This window comes from Balaenoptera ricei, chromosome 16, assembly GCF_028023285.1.
Source record: "Balaenoptera ricei isolate mBalRic1 chromosome 16, mBalRic1.hap2, whole genome shotgun sequence".
Classification (NCBI taxonomy): Eukaryota; Metazoa; Chordata; class Mammalia; order Artiodactyla; family Balaenopteridae; genus Balaenoptera; species Balaenoptera ricei.
Window position 1 is genome coordinate 118,046,656 of NC_082654.1, and position 25,729 is coordinate 118,072,384.

General features: G+C 39.6%; 2 protein-coding genes across 24 annotated transcripts in view; both read right to left on the reverse strand.

Moving 5' to 3' along the window:
* Positions 1–25,729, reverse strand: part of ANK3 (ankyrin 3) — a 687,375-nt gene that overhangs the window by 217,380 nt on the left and 444,266 nt on the right. For all 23 annotated transcript variants that reach the window (XM_059900926.1, XM_059900918.1, XM_059900920.1 and 20 more), the window contains 6 exons: positions 19,575–19,676; positions 18,976–19,074; positions 18,669–18,767; positions 11,085–11,183; positions 5,877–6,062; positions 3,904–4,002 (listed from right to left, as the gene is read on the reverse strand). In XM_059900926.1, coding sequence (XP_059756909.1) covers positions 3,904–4,002; positions 5,877–6,062; positions 11,085–11,183; positions 18,669–18,767; positions 18,976–19,074; positions 19,575–19,676 — 684 coding nt within the window. The remainder of the gene's footprint in view (positions 1–3,903; positions 4,003–5,876; positions 6,063–11,084; positions 11,184–18,668; positions 18,768–18,975; positions 19,075–19,574; positions 19,677–25,729) is intronic.
* LOC132350505 (SWI/SNF-related matrix-associated actin-dependent regulator of chromatin subfamily D member 2-like) lies at positions 708–2,063 on the reverse strand. Its single transcript, XM_059899687.1, is given in 4 exon segments — positions 708–1,382; positions 1,385–1,626; positions 1,670–1,926; positions 1,928–2,063. Coding segments are annotated over 4 exon segments (1,308 nt in total). The 5' UTR covers positions 2,062–2,063.

A 25,729-nucleotide genomic window follows, 5' to 3' on the forward strand; every position in this document is an offset into this window, starting at 1 on the left:
CACACCCATGCCTCAAGCCTCGCTAGCCAGAGAACTAGCGTGCCCTCCCTCTAGGAGGCGTTACCCCTGGGCCCAAGAGCTGGGGTTGCAGCCCTCTGGCCTCTCAGGAGACGATGGCGGCCAGAGCCGCTTGCATAGACTGAGAAAAGAAAATAAGGAAGGAGACACCAAGTAGGGCTCCCTGAAAAACCCCAGCTTACTCCTGTACAAAAAAAAGTGGCTCCTGCATAGAAAAACCTGCTCCACGAATAGTGCGAATACCCAAAGGAAAAAAAAGCAGCAGCAAGGCTGGGCTGGTAGGAATAGCAAAGAACTTTGGTTTGGAAAGGCTAGGAAGAGTGTGAGCTGTGCCCCTCTTCCTCACCCAGCTCCCCGGAGCCAGCGCTGACACTCGCCCCAAGGGGGTCTGTAAACAAGCAAAGCCAGGGGTCTTTGCGATGTCAAAGCACAGCCCCCAGGTCCTACTTGGGCCTGCCTGCAGGGGGCACAGGAGGCCTCTGCTGTGAATCCAATTAAAGCCGACGTGTAAGTAGTAAGGCTCTGGAGACTAAGCAACGAGGAATCCTCTCACTACACTTATGAGACTAAAGCTGGGGAGCAGAGGGTGACAGGAGACACCCCTCACCCCCCTCCTTATCCTTCATGTCTGTGCCCCAGAGGGTGGTCCCCTTCCAGGGCTGGGAAGAAAGGAAGGGGTCCCTGAGCAGTTAGGTCAGGCGGATTCCCAGCACCTGTTCCAGGTCCTGCCTTTGCTGCTGCACCTTGGCAAAGATGTGCCTCCCCACTGCTTCCTGGGCCCAGGGCTGGCGGTAGGAAGCAGCTCGTCTCTCCTCCTCAGGATTCCCAGTCACATCAGTGATGACCTTGAGGTCCCAGTGCTGGGAACGGGGCCATTCCTGGATGAAGTCCTGGGGGTCAGTGCTAAAACTGAGCATGAAGTCCCTCTGGGTCTTCAGCTGGTTGATGGACTCAACGGTCTCATGGATCTTGACATCAAGGAAGGCGACCTCCTGCTGATTGGTGGTAGAGGCCAGAAAATTGCTCCTCTGGGCCCTGAGCGGGTCATCCACCTCCGCATCAATGTCATAACAGGCTGTCTTCTTCTGGTCGCTAGGGTCCACGCCAATGACATGGTTGATGACAACGGGGTCTGGATGCTGCAGCGATCCGGCTGGCTTCATGGGAATCTCAGAGAAACGGAGGCGGCCACAACTGAAGATCTGGCGGAAGTACCGGTTGCAGCTGATGTACTCCCGCTCGTGGCCGTCCTGCAGCTGGTTGTGTCTGACGTAGAGCCACAGGGCCTGCATGATGGCAGCCCTCGTCTGTGTGCGCACCCCCAGCAGCCTCGCCAGTCGGGGGTCCCACTTGTACCGGGGAGGCTCTGATGACCCAGCATGAGCAGGAGGGTGCACTTGACGTTGGGGTCTCCAGGCCGTTTCACCTGGAAGCCACCTGTCTCCTGCGTGGTGGGCATCCGGTGCCACCCCACCAGGGGGTCGTCAGGCCCGTACAGTTCCTTGTCCAGCTCAATGACGAGGCTCTTCAAGACTGAAGAAAACTGCCTCTTCTGTTTCCTAGGATCATCCAGCAGTTTTCCCTCTACTCGGAGTTCCCAGGAAGCCACTTGGTCCCCCGCGGGTCCCGGGGGGCCCTGCGGTTCCTGCACGATCACCGTCTGCCTTGCTGGGACCGAACGTCTTAGAAATACAGATCCGCAGCTTGCGTTTCTGCGTCAGAGGCTTTCTGATGGTCTCCTGGATCTCCATCCGCTTTCGAGCAATGGTCTGGTCCAGCTTCCGCTCAAAAGCCAAGAGATCCATGTACACCTGAGGCTCTGGGACAAGCTCCCGAATTCGCTGAGGTAGAACTTTACCTGCCACCTTCCTCCTCTTTAACCCCCGGCGCTGGGCAGGCATCGGGGGGGGGCTGGGCCTGGGGCACAAGCAGGCGTTTTCGGAATGGGTCCATCATGGTGGGTGGCATGCCAGGTCGAAGTGGAGCAGCTGTGCCAAATGGGGAGCCTGCAGGGGGTCCCACCTGCAAGCCAGCCATGGGCATCCGGCTCCCTGGTGACCCGCCAGGCCTCTGGTACTGCGCCGCAGGGCCCCGGGGCCCCCCATGCCTCTAGCCGGCCCGGGCCCCCTGAGCGCCGGTCCGGGCAGCGTGCCGGGTCCCGCTGGCAGAGGCGGAGCTCCCAGGGCCGCGGCCCGACATCGCTCTGTCCCTGGAAATAGCTTTTATATTAGCCCATTCTGAGTTCGTATTAATTTTTATAGAACTAATGAATTATAAGAAGGAAAAGAAAAATGAGCCCTTAACATCCGCGGAGGGAGGCGGAAGACTGGAGGGGTGAAGAGCTTTGGGGCTGAAATTTGCCCTTTCTCATTTGCTAGCTCTGTGATCTGGACCAGCTATTTCTTATCTCTAAGCCTTGGTTTCCCCTTCTGTAACACAAGGATAAGTAACACTTTTCTTGATATAAGAATAAATGAGATAAAAATGCTCAGCTTGGCATCTGCTTCAAAGATGGTATTACATTTTTTTTTTAATTTTTATTTATTTATTTATTTTTGGCTGTGTTGGGTCTTCGTTTCTGTGCGAGGGTTTTCTCTAGTTGTGGCAAGCGGGGGCCACTCTTCATCGCGGTGCGCGGGCCTTTCACTATCGCGGTCTCTCTTGTTGCGGAGCACAGGCTCCAGACGCGCAGGCTCAGTAGTTGTGGCTCACGGGCTTAGTTGCTCTGCGGCATGTGGGATCTTCCCAGACCAGGGCTCGAACCCGTGTCCCCTGCAGGCAGATTCTCAACCACTGCACCACCAGGGAAGCCCCAAAGATGGTATTACTTTTACTGCTGCCACAACTACTGCTAGTACTAGTATTATGATTGTTCTCTCTATCGGGTCTATTGCCACTTCTCCCCTAACAAGTGAGGTGTTTAGCAAAAATAATACTTCAAATGCTATGTGCAGAATCACAGCGCTGCTGGTGCTGGTGTGTCAGGCACGGCGCTAGGTACTCTGGGTACGCTCACTCCTATTTCTCAGTGACCCAGTGCAGGAGTGCCGATATTATGTTTTTTTATCACCATTTATTATTTAATTTCATAATCCATATTAACGTCATCTTACCAATGAGGAAACTGATGGACACAGAAAGAAAAGTTAAATCCAAAACTGGAACCCAGGGCGTCTGAATCCTGAGTCCCCACATCCAGCCACTTCTCTATTCTGCTTCCTACTTTGTTTCTACTTCTGATGACGCTGTTGTGGACGATCAGGCCTAGAGCTAGACCAGCGTTTACATTCAGGGCCATTTTACTCTGCATGTCTGAGTTGCTGTCTAGGAGTACACACGACACAGTAATTCCTTTCCCTATGATTATGAGCTTACTCAGGTTACAGAATCGTGTTACTCATTCTGAAAGTTTAAGGGAGACAGAAGATAAGAGCAAAAGGTGGCCTCTATTATTTGGGTTCTAAAGTTTGGGCCTTATCCAGACATTCCAACTCATTCCCACCTGGAAGATCAAGACCCTGATTTCTAGAGCACTGTGAAGTGCCAATCCGACCCATTTCTACAGTCTCAGAAATTGCAACTTGGGGGACAGTTTGTAGTTTCCAGTCATGATTATTTAAATCACATTTTCTATATGTTCACTTAGATATTTATCACCCACCCCTACTCCCGACCCCGATCTTGGTTTTCTTTTCCTCCTAGGAAATAGGCACACCTGTATGCAAGCAAGAAAACGCGCTAGGATAAGTAGACATCACAGCTTCCACTGACTGGGAGGACCCTTGGAGGTCATCTGTCTCGACCTCCTCCTCATGCTGGGGAAGGAGGGTTAAGAATCGTTTCAAATGCTTGGAGCGCACATCAGATTGCATGCAGCACTCTTACCCGTGCAGTGAAGTCCACGGCTGCCGCTCGGTTTAACAGCAACGTGGCTACGTTGATATTTCCATAGTGAGCAGCTATGTGGAGCGGAGTGAAGCCACTCTGGAAAGAAAACAGAGCAGACGTTCAACTGATTCCTGCCGGCCCCGTGTCTGACATGTTAATACCATAACTCTGCCCAGATAAAAACCAGGAAGCAAAATATGCTGCGGTCCACATTCCATTCTGTACTAGGTTTCTTTCCGTTAGTGCCAATTGCTCATAGGATTTCAAAGAGATGCCAAACTCACAGGCAGAGGAATAGCCAGGAAGGAGCCAAGGGTGGAGACTGAGCCATTTTAGTAATCCAGGAGCAGAACTACACAGAAGCCAATGTTTCCAAAAGTTAAAATAGGGATGACAAGAAATATCTTGATAGCTCAAAGAAAGTTCGATTAGTACCACTGTTTTACTATTCATAGAATTGTCCATTGAAACTCTGTCAAAATTTAACTTGTTTTATATATTCAATATAGAGTCAAATTAACAAACAGTAAAAGCCAATTTTAATGATGAAAGCAATTTGGGGGGAAGAGGTACTATTACAATTGGTCTTGAATCATGGTGAATGCATTTCATAAAGAAATCGACAAGCTGGTCTCTTTATTAGCAAATGCCTACTCGATAACCCATTTTTCTGGATTATTCATACCAAGGTCATTTTACTTCCTTAAAAAAATGCTAAAACATGCAGCGATTCACTTAGTCCCCAAAGATTTAAACCTTATAGGAACTAGATGCATTTCTAAATTGTTAGCAAGCTTCTCAGCCATGCTAGCGATCTGACTGACCTCTTGTCAAGGGTGGGTCATATGGGTCCCCTTCTGAGGTAACTTTCATCTTGCTGACACCACTGAGGGTAAGTCATGCAGAACTCTAAAGAACCAATCCTAGATGAGTAGAATGACAGGGTTGTCTGCAGCTTTAGGTATAGCTGATAAGTTTCTCAAGTGTCAAAACGCTTCATGTCACAGAACCCTATTGAAACACCCTTAAGTTTCAAGGCTTCCTCATACTTCCTTTCAAACACCAGGTTCAGCTGCAGAAAGCCCTGGTAATCAAACTACTATCTTCTCTGGCACATGCTACTTTGAGGGCGGGGGTATAAAGCAGGTATCTAACCTACAGAAGGCAATGCAAAGAAGAAGGGAAAGAAATGAGGTAGCAGCACTAAGAAATGGGAAAATGATGATGCAGATATAGATCATATGTACACGTATATACATATATATACCTCTGTTGTTCTATTCACCACCATCTAGGTTAACACATTTGGAAGCAAAGAGGAGGAAAAAATGAACGGTTAGTTTGCTGTCGGTGATAATGGATGGCAGAAAGCTCATGACAGCTAAGTGATGAGGATGAAAGCTCTGATGGAAGCACAACAGGCACAGAAAGAAAGCTAGACTGAATGAAGGGCTACACGATGGCCTATTCCAAATGCCACATTTCCTTCACCGAGACTTGAAAGTGTCTAGACAATGGGAGTTGTTGGCTGGGACCCTGGCTGCTGGCATGGCTTCCACAACTGATCAATACCTCAGTGCATTGCCTACCGTCTTAGATAGCAACCAAAGGTTTATTTTGTGCACACTGTGGCTAGCATTTTGTAATTCTTCACCTTGATGTTTGAGCTGACGTGTTAACTACATTAAAAATATATGTTCAAAGGAAGGACACTATTGGGTACGTATCGATGGATTTCTTTTGAGGTGGCCTCCTGTTAGCACACATAGGGCAGCACCCACAGTTCCCTCCCAGCTTTAGATGCCAAGGGCGGGGGACGTGCCTTCAGCTGGATGACTTGGGCGCTTGATTTTATTCCTTTCGGTGCAGTTAAGTGTTTGGCATAAGCTCCAAAGGGAGCCCAGGCATTCTTCACATTTGGGTGCCTAACATAGGATGCTGCACGAGGGGCTCGTTTCCCCAGTCCTCACCTTCGACTCCACATCCGCATTGTTGTCATTCTGCAGCAGCAGGGCGGCAGCTTTCGTGTCATCTTTCCGGGCAGCGATGTGAAGAGCTGGAAGACGCACTTTTCCTTTCGTGTCGTTTTCTAGCAGGAGTGACACTACTTGATCGTGACCTTGTTGCAAAGCTACTGCCAACGGTGTGAAGCCATCCTGCGAATAGATGGATGGGTCAAGATTGGTCCCTATGGATATTTTCTTCCTAATTAACAAATAAGAAGGTGACTGAGTGACCAAGTGTCAATTTTTTGTTCAGGGTTATTAAAGCTGACATACTCAAGTAGACATATATGTGGAAAGAAATTTAAAACTACACATATACCAAAGCAGGAAATAATTTTAAAATTTGTAATAAGTTTATGGATTTCTTTCTGTGGAAAAAGTGGGTAAATTTCGAAAGTCCTACCTAAAGAAGAAAAAGATGGCAGAATTTCAGTATCCATAAAATAATCGCAGCGAAAACAATTATATCTCGGGTTAAATCCAGGCAAATTTTTCAAAGGAGTTCATTTAAATAAGCTGTAAACATTTCCACTGCTAATTTAAAACTGTTTCATCCAGTACCTTGTTGCCTAGCATATCCTGTCTGCTTCATCACTGTACCTTGTGGCCTAGCGTATATCTGGTGCTCAATTAGTATATGTGAATTAATGAACTATACTCACTGCTGTTTTAAGAAAGATATACATGAAAAGACTCATGGCTTCTCTGACCAATGAAAGAAGGGATCATACAAAATGTGACTAAAGGCAATTCAGACATACACACACATCTATACATTGAGTCTTCCCACTGTATGGCCCTGGGACTTGACAAAGAGAAGACAGCTACAGATTTCACTGTGGTTAATTAATTTGTGGATGATCTGCTGACTGTAGAACAGATAGCACAGAGCAGAACATCCCAGGACTGGCTCCCAAATTTTAATTCTGCAATGCTTTCATTATCACACACTCAAAAGAACATTTCAAAATTATTTTTACTTGACAACTGGCAAGTAAGTTACTTATTATTTTATTCGGGTCATGATATTTTATATCTGTAGTCCCTGTGGCACAAATCAAGGGCTGCTCTAATGGAAGAGTGCTTATAAGGCAGAAAGAAAAAACAGAGTTACTTGCATACTCATGTCTTGTGGGTTTTCCTAAAAGACCACTTTCACCATTGTATTCCTTGCTGGAAAACACCTACCACTCCTACCACTTATTTGGCTGAATGCAAATCAGCACATTTATATTCAAGGATGTGTAAAATATTGGCCCCAAGCGCCTAAGTGACAGTATTGCCCAGGCCCTTCTCGTATAAATCTTGTATAAATCTCCATTCTCCTTACTAACTGTGGACGTGCAGACTATCTCCACCCTGGCATCTGAACTCAGGCTATTTGCTGCACCCTGAAATGTCCTCCTCCTTGTTCTGCATACACGAATTCTATCTATGCTCCAAGCCTCAAGATCTGGCTGAAGTTCCACTTGCTCCTTTCAACTTTTCCAAGAAGACCCAAATGAGGAAGAGGATGAGCATTAGTGCAACCAACCAGAAGGACATTCCCTGCAACCAAATGTAAGACAACAGAGAAAGGCTGGATACAACCTGGACGTCATCAAAATGATATCACAGGTTACACTTAGGGACATAAAGTTTAGAGTGTAATTTAATGTTATGGGAAAAGAAATCTACATAACCGTGTAAATATATGATCTCATTTTCATTAAGATAAATGTGTGCATTGTGAACATGGACAAAAAATCTGGATGAATAAACAGAATGTTATCTCTAGGGAAAATTAACCGTGACTTTTTCTTCTTTTTGCTTTTTATTGTACTTTCTCATTTATTTAACATATTACTTTTGAAAAAAAAAAAAAGAGAAAAATACATTTAAAAAAATGGAATGGTGAAAGGAAAATTGTGTATTAAGAGTTAACGTTGCATCTCACTTTTAAAACCTGAGCAAAACCTGAGGGGTAAAAATGACAGCTCACTTCTGTTCTGCAGCAAAATGAAATGGGTCCATTTCCACTGATAGGAAGTTCTCAATCCACAGGGCCTATACGTAAAGGAAACTACCTTGCACCAGAAAATCAACTGCAGCTGAGACATTAGCACTGACAAGGATGTGCTTCCTGCACAACCCAATTAAAGACACAAAGCACCAGCCCTAAGGTGTTAACAGCTAAAATTAGCAGCTCTAGATTTTGTTTCCAGACCAAGTTTAAACGGTTTGGTTTGCTCTGTACGGTTATTCTTAAGAGAAAAATGCAAGCCGAAAGGAAATGTGCTAGGAGCTCCTTGAGAAACTTCACTGCCTTGTGGAGTGTCTGGCACATAGTAGGTGCTTAATAAATTGCTTGTGCCATGTAAGTGAACAAATACATTTACCTCATGCTTCAAAATTTTGATTAGCGAAAGAAGGAAGATAGACGTGGAAAAGAAGGAAGATATAAACGCAAAAGACATAAATGCAGTACACAGTAACACAGGAAAGGTTTCAAAAAGCACAACCATGCCAAAGACTTGATACGTATATACAAGGTACATATGGAAGAAAAAATGTATTGACGGAACTTGGCAATATCACATCATATAATAAATTTAAAATCCTATTAAAATTTTTCCTTCTAAGGAATCCTTTCATTGCCCACTACTGTTCGTTCTGTAAATACAGACTTCTGTATAAATGAATCCAATATTATTGCAAATCGTAGTTAGAACATTGTGTGAATGAAACATCTTATTTCTTGCTGTTCTTTTTAGTCTCTAGTACTAATAATCCAAAGGAAGAGATAAAAATTCAGTCAAAGCTTCAAATAGCTCCAGATAATCAAATAGATGTTGTTTATATAGTGATGTGCTAGCACCCTCATGAAGACATGGATGTGATTTGTTCTTAGAACATTCATTCATTTATTTTTTAAAGCTACCCAAAAAACCCCCCCAAAAACCTTTTGAAATTAATATAAAGGAGTAAAAAAAAATCTATCTGCATTATCTATCTATCTATCTACCTATCTACATATCTATCTACATATCTATCACCTATATATCTATCTACATATCTATCATCTACATATCTGTCTACCTATCTAGATATCTATCATCTACATATCTATCTACATATCATCTACATATCTATCTACATTATCTATCTATCTATCTATCTATCTATCTATCTATCTATCTACCCACCTACCTACCTACCTACCTATCTTCTTGCTAAAAGACTGAATTAGTTGTTTGAGGATCTCATATAATATTTCTTTTTACTTGGTTGTAATGCCTCTTTTGGGGCCTTGAAAGCTTAAAAAAAATTGGAGAACTCAGTGAGTTACTGATAATTAGCTGACAAGTTAACTCTAATCTATTAGCAGTTAATTGGGCTTATATTCGCTTCTAAAGGAGAGACACTTGATGCTCTGTCCATTGCAGCCTGAAAAAGAATACTACCTGTCCCTCACAGATGAAAACCGTACTACAGAATTGCTGTCATCAGGACATTTATATTATTTCGTTTTTCCATCCAAAAATGTGAATGGGTTTTCTCTTCTACAACAACCACTGCTGCCCATTCTCCCTGCAAAGCATGATGAGACCTGCGCTTCGTCGTCCTTCGGGGACTCACTCAGGCTACCTCCTCCCAGTGTGAGGATGGGACCTGCTCGACGTCTACAAATGTTGGTTCCTTTGTTATTTCTTACCAAGCTCTAAGGATATTATTGTTTAAAAATACATTCTCAAGATAAAAATCACCAAGACAACTGAAGGGTATGAAGTGAAAAGTAAGGTTCCCTCCTAATTTTCAGAATAAACCATTGGTAACAGTACTCTGCGGACATTTTCCTGTATCAGTACATAGAGTCTTATCTCCTTGTTAATAGTGCAGAATAGCATTTTACTGTCTAAGTAGAGCAGTATTTATCCAATGACTTCCCCATTTGTCCCTCCTAGTTTTTAAAAAATTGTTATTACTAATCATATTGTTGAGCTTCTTATATAATAACTATTTTTTTTGCATTATCTTCTAATATATGTGACAGAAATTCTTTGAAGTGGAATTGCTATGTAAAAAGGTGTATAAATACTAATTTTGATAGTTACTGCTTCTGCAAAAGTGTTGCAACCAATTGTCAACTTCACCAATACGGTAGTTAAGTTCCAATTTTTTCTACCCCTTGAATTTCTTCCTCATCCCACGCGCAAAAGACTAGATCTCATTCTTTATCTGATTAATAAATTAATATTTCTTTGACTATGAGGGAGGGTGAGGTATTTTCATACATTTATGGTCATTTGTATTTCTTTTTGTGTGAACTGCCTCTTCATTTACTTAGTGGTTTCCCTTGAAGGCAGAATCTCAAAAACTGGGTGAGGTTATATGCAATCCCTGTATTGCCATCTTTCTTGTGCCATTCAGGAAATACTTCAGAATGAAAGTCAGAGGAGTGGTATTATGAAAGGGATAACCCTATATCTGTTCTAATTCATTATTTTGTTAAAAATAAAGAATACTCAAACATTGGTCCTTTATTATTAGCAATAGATTTCTAGTGATACACTTTACAAGGGATCACAATCTTCCATCCAGATTAGTTTAAAAAATAAACTGTATTACCTAAAACAGTACCAGTGACTTAAATAACTTTTTATTTTTAAATAACTCCTCTATTCATGACTGCAAACGTTTTTTTTTAGATGCCACTTTTATCTAGTATTTAAAAATGTGTACTAGTTTTGTTTAGAAGTGTGAGTTTAATTAGTTAACTTTAGAAATATATAAATCCAATCATTATAATTATGCTAGCTTAAATTTGGAAAAAAACAGATTTAAAACTTACGTTTTATCACAAAAATATTTCAAAACAGTGGCTGCCTTTGAGGCAAAATTGTAAGAAGCAGATAAGTGTTCTCAAGCAAATATGTAAATAGTAAATAAATAGCTCAGTTATAGGGTAGAGCCAGGCATTTAAGACCAGAAAGGGTATCTATGCAATAGAAGATTCTTGAAAGACTAAGAATAGAGTTTTCTAATATATTTCATAAAAACTTGCGAGCCCACACATTAATATACAACTGCAATGAAATACCAGTGGGACAAATTCTCAATTTACAGCTTCAGGTTTATAAAATGCCCTATAAACATGTGAACTTACGCATGGAAAGAACCAAAGTGTCTTACCTCCGTGGCCAGGCTCTGGCTTGCACCATTGTCAAGGAGAAACTTGACAACTTCCAGGTGGTTCTCCTGGGCCGCCATATACAATGGTGTGAAACCATTCTGCAAAATAAGAATTAAAAGGTTTGTGGCTTTTTAAAGCAAATCTACCTTTCCACTGTACTGATGATATTATATATTCCAGGAAATCTCACACATAATAATTTTAATAATACTTTAATATATTCATATTTATTAGAAAACCTAAGCACCATAATTTAAGCAGAATGTATAATTCACAATTATACTTCCTAATTCATAGTTTGAGTGTGGTTCATTGCTACTTGTCTAAGTATAATTCATACCAATATATCCACTTTAGATAAATATGTACATTCATTTAACCGTCAACTACTTACTGAGTGCTTACCACGAGTAAAGGATTTTACTAGACGCCATGAGAATATGCAGAAAAATACATTTGGTCATTGTCCCAATGAATCTTTTTTTATCCCAAGCAATAATTATTTATCTTAAATAAAATATGTAATACTTTTACATAAAATTAAACACGTGAAATAGCTCCTACTTTGGAAAGAATTTATATTAACTTCATACAGCTTCAAACTTACCACAGATGGGGTGACTTAGAGCAAAGGAAAGAACACCAATTTGAAAAGGGTATATCTTCAATTTTAAAGTAGAATTCTATTAGTAGTCTACTTTTTATAAGTTTCCTTCCTTGCATTTTTTGCAAAGACGTGTTCAGAATACATACACACACATTCATATATTATATATTCTACTGTGCATCTTTGTCTGAAATGTGCCCAACTGCCAAGGAACTTGGAAGCAAATGAATACATACATCTTAAGCTTCTTAGTAAAAATATGTTGCATATATGTGTTTGTTCTTTAAAACAATGTATTTCACATCTATGAAATACTGTAATATTTAAAAAATCTTATTGTAAGATATATACACCAAAACAGGTATTTTTCAAACTATAAAAAATTCTCTTTGAATAAGATTTTCAGAATTCAGTTCTGTTTAACTGAGTGATCTGGAAATTTTGTTGTTTACATTATACAATCTCAAAGAATAAATATAAATACATTCTAAATTAAATGTTACCAAATATTACTCAAAACTTTGTGATTCAAAAGGTTTAGGTTAATTATTATAAGTATTAATTACTATATGATGAATAACATAATTCAGCCTCTGGTAACCTCACTTTTTTGGCTTATACCTCAGAATTAGGAAGTTAAAAATATTCTTGATAAAAGTATTATCACATAACAAATCTACCATAGCATATATACTTTATTCATCAGAGAGTTCCTCTATTCTACTTATTCTATTTTACACATAAATGTAATAAACTAGGTTATTTGGTTGCCAAGCTCAAGATTAGAGACACCAAATTAGAGGCAGTAGAATATGACACAGTAGTCAAGCTTCTTCCTTTTAAATTATCTACCTAGTAACATCACTAAGTTCACTGTTGCTTTGTTCTGTTATGCAAGATTTTATCAATTTTAAACACGAAACATGGAAAAACTGCAACCCAATGTGTGTGTGTGTGTGTGTGTGTCTGCGTGGGTTTCATCTCTGTCACTCTTCCCAGAGCTATGAAGGAACCTGAAAGCTGTTTAGGATTACCCTTTATCATACTGCTATTTTCTCATTTTCTTATTTGACCAAAATGAAAGATTGTTTAATCCTTGGCTGATTTAAATATCTCTTAACCGAAAGAAAGGAAAAATATTAAAAATATTAAAAAGAAAAGAAAGGTGAAAACCAGCGTGGATTTTTATCACTCTATGAACTGAGTATATATCTTTCCACATCACCCAAAATTTCCAGATGGAAGATTCAGATTTTAGGAGTAAAGTTCTTAAGGAAAAATTCCAAAATGGGTGTCATTCTCTCGGACAGAAATATCAAGTAGATAATATATGTCAGTGGATTCTCAACTTCAGGGCAGAGGTCTGCTGTAGTTCAAGTTACCTAAGAAACACTGGTTCACCTACAAATGCCTGGTTTCTAGCCCAGTGTACCTGCACTGTTCTGGAGGAAACCTGCCAGAACCAAACATTTCATGACCCCTGAAGGAAACCCAAAACTAGGCACTGAGGTTTACGAGCTGCTGTTCTTACAGACCCGGAGCTTCCAAAGAGTGGTTCTTAAGAAGTACAACTTTTAGATCACTCCGTGTGCCCTTTTCACAATGGCAGAGAGTAAAATGTGTACAACTGGAATTCCTGAGAAATAATACGTAGACACGGGTCACAGCAAGATGGGGCTCTGTAGTGAATAGTTTCCACAATAGCTTTTCCTCTTGTTTTTTGAGTGCTTGCCATTGTACCGCTATTACCTGAAAGCTGGTCATTTTCTGACTGGTCACATTCTTTCATATTGTTTCATTTTTATGTATTTTTATGGATATATAATTCACACACCAAAAAACTCACTCTTTCAAAGTGTAAAATTTAGTGGTTTTTTAAGTCTGTTCACAGAGTTGGGCAACCATCCCCACCATCTAATTCCAGAACACTCCATCACCTCAAAAAGGAACCCTGGACCATTAGTATTCATTCCTCATTTGCCCCTCCTCATGTCCTCTGGCAACCACTCATCTGCCTTCCATCTCGATGGATTTGTCTGTAGTAAAAATTTCATGTAGATGGAATCATCCAGTACATGGCATGGAATGGTCTCATTCTACTTCTGCTGACCATATTGACAAAATATTTTTGGTGAGGCCTCCATACTGGAAATTTCAATTTTATACTGGGTATTTGAGTGTGTGTGTTTGTGTGTTTATTTTGGTCCCTTCCTTTGGCAGTATTGTTTCTATTTTCTTTAGAGGAACTACATCTTCACGGATGTGTAGGTAGGACTTGTCTTGGTTGGACTTTGAAGTAAACTGGCCTGCCCTTCTTCAACCACAGGTGGATGCACGTGCGGCACGGCTCTGCTTGCTCTTCCACATCTATTCTATGTCCTTCTCAATTCTCTTTTCTACCAAATCTCCCCTCCCCACTCTCGAATGGCCTGTAGGGACTGTATCAAAGGGCAACCTTACCCTTTAGCTTCTGATTAGGTTCTCTCACTCCGACTACCTCGTTTCCAAGGCTTTCTGAAAGCTTCTTTAGCCTTCTATTCTATGGGTTCCTCATATAATTCCAAATTGCTGAAGTTACTTGGATGAAAGCAATAGAAACTAACACTAATTAATAAAAATTTCATTTATTGGGAAAGGATCAACAAGGCGTGAGAACACATACACACTAGTTATGGTTCTAGGAAGATAATTATAAGCATCTTTTTGAAAGAGTGAACAAAAATATTACCATTACTCTCTAGTGCAAAGAGGGTTAAGGCACAAGTAATCCGGTGTAGATGACCTAGAGCTGTAATGATTTTTCATGAAATAGTACCTGGATTGGGAAGATGGTAAGATTTCAGAAAGAATGTTATTTTTCTCCTAAGAGAAAAAAGTACATCACTGGTTTTACATTAATTTCCTAACTTAGGAAATTTCCAAAACAAAGAGCTGACCAAAAAGGAACATATGGGTGGCCCAATTTACATTTCCTTTTCTGCAGCAACAATACACTGAATTCTCAAAAGGCTCAAGACTGAGTATGCTTTTTGACGTCTGATTTTATCCAATATCTTCAGTATCTTCTGCTCTGATTATGGTGTTATTATAAGTATTGTGGTGTTATCATAAGTATGCAAAGTTGCAGACTTATAGTTTTATAGACAGTACTGAGGCATGCTACCTAATACCCACTAAAATAAAACAAAATAAAATAAAAATGAAATGAAACAATATATATAAAATAAAATAAGAGCTTAAATTTCATCCATGAAATTTTATCCATCCTAGTTTCCTCCAACCAAGCCTTCGTATATCATAAAGTGCTGTTATGAATTAAAATGTTAACGGCATGGTGATATATTTGTACTGATTTACATATGGTACTAAATTTTGTGAAGGTTGTTTACATCAGAGATGTGCTATTAGTTTAAAGGTCAGAAAGGCTCTATCTGGACCACACCCACTGTCTGACTTCATGAGGACCTGACCTCCCCCCCACCCCACAGGAAACATTAAAAAACCCAGAAAGACAAAGGAAGTATTGGTTTAATTAAAGGGTCTTGTCTTTGTTAAAACCACTGTGAAAACCTGTCAATTTAGAATACTTTGATAGTTAAAATATTATATGAAATAGACTTTGCTTCTTTATAAACATAGTTGGTACCTTATATTATGGAATAAAGACAGAGAAGGAGAAAAGCGTGAGGGATGTCATTTGACATGGCAGTTTGAGATTTTTCAAGAGCAAACACTGTTAATCATTGTTGTATTTCGTATAAAGTATTAAGAACTTAGTAGAGTTAAGAAGTTAGGAATCATAGTAGAGTTCTTTAAAATCACAATTTAGTTATCTAACCCAATTTCTTTCTTAGGGTAGGCCTAAATGATTCCTGGAATGTTAAGTAATATAAGAAAGAGTTAACGAACTTATTAAGACCTAAGATCAAGGCAATGACAAGAATTATTACAAGAATATCCACAAATTCCTAGTTTATAGAGCCTCAGTTCATCAGAACTTGATATTGTCCCATGCCACTTCTATTTTCAAGGAGAATTTTTATATTTAAGGAAGGTGAGGGTCTCTCTTCATGCTGTTTCTTGTTGGCTATTAAATATTGTCTATAGGATAAAATTTCACTTAGATAGGGATACACTTTCTTGAATAATAATATTCCTGGGATGTTTTATGTTCTGCCACCAAATGGAATTTCATTGCATTTCATGGCATTATTGCTTGCTGTTCTTTAAAGTTCCTTTTGAAAAGTTGCTACCAGGAATTATCTTTGAAACTCCATTCTGCTGCATGGTGATCTCATTACTTATTCTGTCCACAGAACGATGCGGTTCAGAAGGCTTCTGGGGGCAGGTGTCCAGAGGAAAGGGGGGCAGGTTTTCTGTCAAGTGGGTGGCTGGGTATTCCAGGCACAGCTGCAAGGAACAGGGAATTTCACAGCCCACGTTCTCCTTCCACACTTCATCATCAGGAGAGGAGGTGTATACATTGAAATCAAATATGGTTAGGATTTTATTTCGACTACAGCTTCTTCCAGACACTGCAGAGAAGGTTTAAAACCATGCCTCCTCTGAACATTAGTCATGAATGTGTATAATGTTTAAAAGAAGGGAAGGCTAATTTTTCCCTCCCTTGGGGGGAAAATAGGAAAATGAAAATGGACTAAAGAGTTTTCCCACTATCTCAGAGCTTAACACTAGCTATTTTCTAAGTAAAAAATTACAGGGGCATTTAAAAATAATTGGTTGAAAACCATAATGCTCCTCTTGTGGTCAGCTGGTCTGTATTTCTCTTCAAGTACCATACTTGTCAATATTCAACTTTATATCACTCCTTTCTGGAAAAGCTTTATTACTGTAAGTGAGCTATCAAAGGGAATCAGCACAGGTGGCATAGACCATGTAACAAATGTCCAACCACAGGGAACTAGAGGTTAGACCAATTATACAAGAAATCATGTGGTTGGAAGTACAGTGCCGTTTCTTTTCCACGACACTGTTATTCAATGGCATCAGAGCTTTCATCGCTACAGTGGGAGTAACAAGGAAGAGAATCACTACAATTCTGTGGACCCATAAAATATAAGAGGCTCCTGTTATCCAAAGATAATCAGTACTGGAAAAGACTGAGGAAATCAAGTGCATTTAAAGTGGAGCTCAAAAGGCCGCAGTAAATAATGAAAAAAGTTAGATTGAGACTTCATCTTGAAAGAGAAAACCAGACATTGTAGAAAATGACTTTATATGATTTAACAAAAGGTAGGTTACAACTGCATTCATGTACAGGTTCTCAGAGTGAATGAAGACTAAACCAACTATGATTTTGAGGGAGAAAATGTATGATGTTCTTCCAACAAAATTACATGACGGCTTGACGTCCTTCACTTTTTATTTTCAGAGCATAAGCAAAAAGATAGTCCTTTTGCAAAAACTACTTGGGAACCAAAGGCCTCACCTAATTTTTTTTCTTCATTTAATCTTTTGATTTTCAAATCATTCGAGTTTGAAACACCTGTCAGGAAATCATCCAAATTCTTCACACAGTCTGGGCAACTACTGCCAGAAAGTCACAACCCCACAGCAGTCCTCCAGCATCACTTTCCCTGACTTCATGAAATCCTACATCTTTTGCAAAACTTGCAGCTTTGTTCTACAGTCAATGGGTTCAAAATCTAATACCCTGGGGTAGGTACTGACGAACCAGGATAGATGTCAGCCTTCAGCTGGAAGGAATGTTTGAGTAGGGGCCAGTTTTAACAATGGTCAGGTCCTTAGAGATGATCACACTAAGTGAAGTAAGTCAGAAAGAGAGAGAAAAACACCATATGATGTCATTTATATGCAGAATCTAAAATACGACACAAATGAACCTATCTACGAAACAGACTCACAGACATAGAGAACAGACTTGTAGTTGCCGGGGAAGTGGGGTGGGGGAGCGACGGGCTGGGAGTTTGGGATTAGCAGATGCAAACTAGTATCTACAGGATGGATAGACAACAAGGTCCAGCTGTAGAGCACAGGGAACTATATTCAACACCCTGTGATAAACCATAATGGAAAAGAATGTGAAAAAGAATGTATATATATATGTATAACTGAATCACTTTGCTGCACAGCAGAAATTAACACAACACTGTAAATCAACTATACTTCAAAAAATTTTTAAAAAATGGTCAGGTCCTAAGTGGATATTTGTACGTTAAGATGATGTTTGCTCTTCTACACAAGCTCACATCTGTGGGGACATGAATAGTAATGCATAATTTGGATAATAAGGACCTATATTTTTAGAACAATAAAGTGAACTTAATTTTTTTAGACTCAAAGTCTGCCAAATGATAATCTATTGGTATTTTCCTTAGAACTTCATGGAAGATTCTGAGAGCCTGTAGGAGGATCTTCTGAATGAATTATCAGTGTATATTCACTACTAACAATGTGGAAATTTTAAACTTTGGGGATTTTAAAGTTTCTTCTGCTTGTTTTTTTCTTTTTAATCTGTTGCAGGGAACAACGATGATGCCTGAGTTAGTAAACAGGAATTAACTAGTGTCTTCCCTTTTTTAACTAGATAAAGCACCGATATATTCTGAACTTCTAAGGGCATTTCCTCTTTTATAGGCCTCCTCATTTTCTTTGTCTGTGAGTAAATACTGAGACTGGATCTGAGCTAACATCATACAACAGAATAAGTCTCTGCATTACAGAGGTCCTCTAATCATCTGTGTCTATGATTACTAGCCATAATACCAGTTTTACAGACGGATGACTTTTAAAAACCTTTACATCTCACACAAAGAGTACTGCAAATGAGGATATATATGAAACTGAATAATCCAGAATAATATGGCTATTCATGGGATATAGCTCTTAAGTATTATATTCTTAGAAGATACATAAACCAAGCAAGCACCTGCCCCAGAACATTGTTTGTGAATCATTATAACAACATTTCTTGGCAGTAGAGCTGTAGGCTTACCTGGGATTGGGCATTGACATTGGCTCCATTTGTAACCAAGACCTTTACCACCTCTGCTTGCCCCGCCAAAGATGCTATATGTAACGCTGTGTTTCCTTTCTGTACAACAAAAGGCAAGATACATGAGCTCACCCATCTTTCTCTCTACTTTCAACATTTTACAAAATATCAAATCCCTCTATAAGTTCCCCAAAGAGAACAAGGCTGACAGGTATCTCATGAGAAGCGTGCCCCAATTCTTATCGAGGGCTGAATTCTCACTGAATTGGGCAATTGATATAAAAAGCACGAAATGTGTGATACTGACCTTTGTAGCTGCATCCACGTTGGCTTCTCTCTGTAGCAGCTCAGAAACAACTTCTACATGGCCTTCTTTGGAAGCAAGATGGAGAGCATTCAACCCATTCTGATTAAGTGAAGGGAAAGCTTTACTCAGCACGTTTAAAACAGAAGAGTAAACAGTCAACCAAGAACTCTGAAGAGTTCCCACCAACAACCACTTGTATGTGTTTAGTGTAGGAACTTGAATTAGGAATAAAAGTACTCGTGGCAATTAGATAGGTTGTTCTGATGTCATTACGTACTAAATTTTAGGAATTAGTTATTAAAGGATACATATCTACATTTCTGAATGCTTCTCTAACAAAGCAGAGAATAACTTGATAATTCAAGCTGGTGACATTTAATAGAAAGCACTGGCAAAAACGAGAAAGTCTTGGTAATATCTAAAGAAAGATTTAAGGAGTTTAAAGCCTGGATTTTAAAAATTTTATCTAAAGACTTAAATAACCATTGTAAAGCAATTATACTCCAATAAAGATGTTAAAAAATAAAAAAATAAAAAAATAAAATAAAAAAATAAATAAAATAAAAACTTAAATAACAACAACAATCACCACAACTAACCTGATTGCAAATGTTGATGTCGACTCCATTTTTTATGTAGTCAAGGGCCTTTTCTAAGTGTCCGGCTCGAGCTGCTCTTAAGTAACTTGCATTGGCATCCGACTGAATAAAAAAAGAAAAAACGTGTTGATGAAAAAAGGAAACTAATATGCATGTTGCTAACTACCCAGAATTATTGTCCAAACTAAAAAGAAGGTAAAACTGAGATTTTTTTCAATTGAACTATTTTATTTCTAACGTGAAAACACTAATAAAAGGTCCTCATAAAGTCACCAGGAAAAGAACAAATTCTTCCAAAGTTAGTTTCAAATGTATAAAGTTACCCCTTCTGTGATGCCATAACTGATTCTGAACCGAAAGAGAAAATTTCCCATGATGTGTAGGTACGTTAAATCAACATACAATTTCATGAAAGTTAAGAAAAATCCTGTAACTTTCTGGTAGTTACATTATTATAAACCTCACTGTTCTCTTTAATCAGAAATTTAATTTTACAGATGCTGAACTATAAGGCTACACCTGAAACTCATATAATTAAAAAAAAAAGAAATTTAACATCTACTCCATTCTTTTGTATCTCTCCAATTTTTCAATTAATAGCTTCACAGATACATTTAGTGTCGGCCAACTTTTCAATTAATAGCTTCACGAATACATTTAATGTCACACTAGTTTAACAGGAATTTGTGGGTAATGATGTTCTCTTGAATTTTCCTGCAGGACATAGCCATGTGTTGGAACATAGACTGTATCTGAAAAGCATTCATTTACACATGTCTACACAGTTTGTGAAGCATACTTTCCACATATTTTCAAGCTAGCTAAATCCACAGCCTGCAGAAAACTTTATCAGAAGCATTAGCAGGTTCAAACAAAGAAATACATACACATTTTTAAAACAACAAAAGCCAAGTCTGTAGTTCATTCACTGAAAGCATCCAACTCTGAACTACTGCTAAACTCTAATACCTACAATTACGCAGCTGAAATCATCTACTAATGAAATTTTTAATAGAAAGAAGGTGATGAGAAGAAAGACTGTAAAGTTGAGTCTGCACAATTTGTAAAGGAATCTTGTTCCATGTAAAACAATACAGAAGCAGATTTTCTTGAAAGGGCTGCCCAAAACATCACTGGTTATAAATGCAATCATGCAGGGTATGGCTTAAAAGGGGAAAGTGTCTTCTTTCAGCCATTTGCCAACTACGTCCTTCAAACTCCCATTCACTTACCGCCTCATCTGTAAAGGCTTCCCAGACCGCCAGACAGAGCTTAACTGCTCAGTGCTCCCAAGGCACTGATTTCATTGAGCCCTCTTGGTATCTATCACCCAGTATCATAGTTTTTGGTATACTTGTCCTTCTTCCTCCCTAAACTGTAAGCCCTTTAAGAACAAGCAGAGGCAGATTTAAGGGGTAGGCAACTGGAAAGCCACCAAGATGCCAATCTTTGAGGAATACTAATTCAACCCTGGAAATGTACCTGAGATGAATGAAATCCCATCCCTCAGAAGGATCTTTGGTTCTGGTGCGGGTCAATTCAGCTGAGTTGACTTGCTCAAGACCTCAGAGAAAAAGGGCACTGGCTTCAGGGTCTCCACTCTTCCCATGTACAGCAGTATGCCTCTCTCTGGAGGAGTACTGCTTCTTCTAAATTAGGGCTTCTTAATCTCAGCACTATTGGCATTTTGATCCAGAGAATTCTCTGACATGGGGACAGTCCTGTTCAGTGTCTATGTTCACCAGTATTCCCAGCATCTACCAACCAGGTAGAATCTCCTATTTGTGACAACCAAAAATGTCTTCATGTCTCCAAGTTTCCCGGGGTGAAGGGTAAAACCGCCCCTGTTGAGAACCATTGCTCTAAATAAATGGTAAACCAATTTGCTGAAAGACTGTAGGTTTCAAAAGTCTTAAATCTTTGGCTTGCCTGCATTGCCATATGCCTTGACCTAGCACAAGGCAGTGACTATATGTATAACATCCATCTTTCTCTTTCCTCTACAGCTGGAAGCATCCCTGGCACACAGCAGGTGCCTATAAATGTTTTGTGAATGAATGAATCAACAAATAAGTAAATTATGTGGAAATAACTGATTATTTCCTGGAACAATACAGGAGGCTTTATTAACAACAACAACAGCAGTTACTTAAGTTACTATGATACAAAGCTGAACAGCAGAGAGCATAAACTGAGCCATGAGTTGGGTATCTGGGAACACATGTAGGTGCTGCTAAAGTAAAATTGGGATTTGAGTCAAGCATGCAGATCATTTAATCAGGGCAGAGAGTTAAGTAAGAGGAAGACAACAGATTTGGTTCAAATCAGACAAAGAACAAACCAAAGTTCCCAGAAATGTAAAGAAAAATAAAATTCAGTCTTTAAACAGCTTTGGTACTTGGAGAAGGTTAGTTTTTGTTTGGTTTGTAAGTTCAGTTAGAAATAAATTAGCTATGCAAAGATGGGTCATTGTACCATAAAATACCATCTTCTTTGTGCCAGCTCAGTGACTTATCAGGGAATTTGCCCAGAAGGGCTCTGATGCTGCTCTGGCAACAAATGACATTAGTCTGCCTGGAAATTTCAACAGCCAAAGATAATAACTGCGAGTTAAGTAAGCACCCCAAACCCTGACTTTGAGTACACAAAAACAGCAGCCAAAGAAGTTCAAAAAGAGGTGTCAGAATTCAAGGAAAGCCCCTGAATTGATTCCAGATCTGAAAAGGTTTGGTGTTGCTATATACTGTCATTTTTCTCCCACATTTTCTCAGAATTTTCCTACCAGAAATTCTAAAGCAAAACAAAATACAGACGATATAAGCCAAATCTTCTAATTCAGTGGTTGCCTACCTATTTGGAGCTCAGATTCTTTTGAGACTAACAAAAGTTAACGAATACATTCCTTTCCTTCAACAATTGCACATATATGCATACACATACCAAATCTGCATACATACACCAAATTTGCATACATACTCCAAATCTGCATAGGCACATCAAATCTGCATACACACATCAAACCTGCATACACACATCAAACATGCATATGCAAACACAATTTCCACGCTATTTCATACGGCTCAGGATTGCTAAGCCTGCTCACAGATTTAGGTTTAAGAACACCTACTCTAATGATAAAGAATTCTCTGGTGGATACCCTCCCTATATCTATTTCAGCCAATAACCCTGGTATCAAATAATTCTCTGAGGTAGCTAACTTATCACCTGAGAACTTTAGGAAGAAGAAAAAGGACAAAGATTTATTGTCTTCATTTCTCCCGGCCCTCTGTTACGTGCACACATGTCCAATACACCAATACATAATAATCAGCCACTGCTTGTACTTCAACAAAAAAGTCTAGGGAGAGTAAGAGGAAAATACAAAGAAAAAGCAGGAAGAGGGAAATGAAGACTGCCTTGAAGAAACATGACAACTTAGGAAATGCAATTATTACAGCCCGCAGACAAAGAACCAAGATCTTCCTTCTGGTCTCAACCACCTGCAGGCCACGCAGCCACGTCTTCCTTCCACAAATATTTGTTGAACATCAATTTAGAACTAGTCATGCCAACATCTGGCTGTATGGTGGGGAACAAAACAGATGTGGTACCAATGAACACTCACTGGCCTTCATCTCACCCTTACACTTTCCCAAACTGTGCTGCTTCATTGGCAGGATAAATAATGGCGTCTTCATTTTTTTCTTTTTTCAGATTCTGCCTATAGTACCTATATACTGTTGTTTATTTCCTTAACGTTAAAAATATGTGCAATATTTTGTAGTAGGCTTAATACCAATTTGTTGCATCTCTTAGCTATCATTCTGTCAAGTAACTAGGGGTTACTCTTAACACAGGCTACAGCCTGTTTTTAATCTGGAACATTCTATCCAAACAATGTCTCTTTAAAGCCAATTGTAGACAAATTACTATGGAAGGAAATTAGGTCCCATGAGAGGCTGAGCGCTGTCACATGGAAAGCCATACTGAGGAGGCCATTGCCTACGGAGTTAGTTGGTACAAAATGAATATGAGTAAGTTGGTCATCATTTCTTTTCCCCCCCGAGATGATGAAAATCTGAAGGAAGAACTTGGAAAATGAAAGTGTCTTTCGCCACTCTGATGTCTTGTCTACTTAGTAATTTTACTAGACAGGAAAGAAATATGAACCTTGTGTGTTTTTCAAGGAAAGTTTTTCAAGGGTAGAATCAAACATCATTATAAATTAACCTACTAACTCAGAATTTTCACCTGTACTGAATATTGGTATTATTCAGCAAAAAGCAGTGATTGGAAAAAAATAAGCATTTCTTGAGTGCCAACCTCAGGAATGACTAATACTTCATACCTCTGACTATGTGCTACATACTATTACAAGCACTTAGATTAACTTAATTATATTATTGGCACTTGATTATATCATTAGTCACTTAATATAATATGTAATAACTGTATAAGTACTTACATTAACTTAGTCCTTATAATATTTCCATGAAGTAGTATAGTGGGGTCGAATCATGCTGCCCCTCCCCCCAAATTCATGTCTACTTGGAACTACAGAACATGACCTTGTTTGGAAATAGGACCTTTACAGATATAATTATTTAAGATGAGGTCATACTGGATTAGAATGGGCCCTAAATCCAATGACTGATGTCCTAATAACAAGAGAAGATATACAAATATAGAATCATTATGTTGTACACCTGAAACTAATATAGTGCTATATATCAATTATATCTCAATTAAAAAAAAAGAGGAGGAGACATAGACACATAAGAGAAACCATGTTAAGATGGAGGAAGAGACTGGAATATTGTTGCCACAAGACAAGGACCACCAGGAGCCACCAGAAACTGGAAAAGACAAGGAAGAATTATCCCCTAGAGCCTTTGGAGGGAGTGTGGCACTGAGGACACCTTGATTCTGGACCTCTGGCCTCCAGAACTGTGAAAGATTGATTATCTATTTATTTATTTAAAGATTTTTTTGATGTGGACCATTTTTAAAGTCTTTATTGAAGTTGTTACAATATTGCAACAATATTGCTTCTGTTTAATGTTTTGGTTTTTTGGCTGCAAGGCATGTGGGATCTTAGCTCCCCGACCAGGGATCGAACCTGAACCCACTGCATTGGAAGGCGAAGTCTTAACCACTGGACCACCAGGGAAGTCCCTTATTTATTTATTTGCTGTGTCCGGTGCAGCTTGCGGGATCTTAGTTCCCTAACCAGGGATTGAACCTGGGCCACAGCAGAGGAAGCGCCGAGTCCTAACCACTGGACTGCCAGGGAATTCTGAGAATACATTTCATTGTTTTAAGCCACTTAGTTTGTGATGGCTTGTTATGGAAGCCCTAAGAAACGAATGCAAGTAAGCACTACTAGCTCCATTTTATAGATGAGGAAACCGAGCTATAGAATGAATGACTTTCGCAGAGACACACAGCTTGTGAGTGGCAGGGAATACATTCAGAGAGTCTGACTCCAGAGTCTAGGCTGTTAATCACTACTTTACGAAAGGGCTTAATAAATATTTGGTCAGTAGTCTATGCCCAGTAACTCTTGGTTAATTAGTTCATTCATCTTCCATCAATCAATCCGTCCGTCTGTTCATTCATCCATCGAATTAACTATCTAGGCAATACTTCAGGTACATCCCCACTGCAGCACAATCCCTTCGTTGAGTTCAAGGCTCAAGATCAAGGTAAGAGTAGCTCGCCAGAAGAAATGCAGACTGGCGACTCAGTGAGTACATCACAGAGCTTTGCTCCACTGCCTCTAAACAACAGGAAGCAGTCTCTGAGGCCTACTAATACCTGATTTACCAATTCTCCAATCCTCTTCCTGTATCTCATCTTCCCAACTTTCTGGGAACCATGTGAAGGGAAGATGACCCTTCCTGTAAGCTTCAGGTTCTTTTTTTTCTCCTGGTGTCCTGTTCCCTGCCTACCAATATACTCAGGCGTTTCTTAAATCTAAAGCAAGCAAACAAACAAACTACACACATACAATCAAAAAGCCCCTTTCCTTCCAGTCTTCTACCTAGCACCCTTTGCAAGGCATGTCTATTTCTCAGTGTGGTAGACTGGTTAATTGGTCTGTATCCCAACAACTCCACTTACTAGCAGTGCTACCTGTGGCAAGTATCTTAACA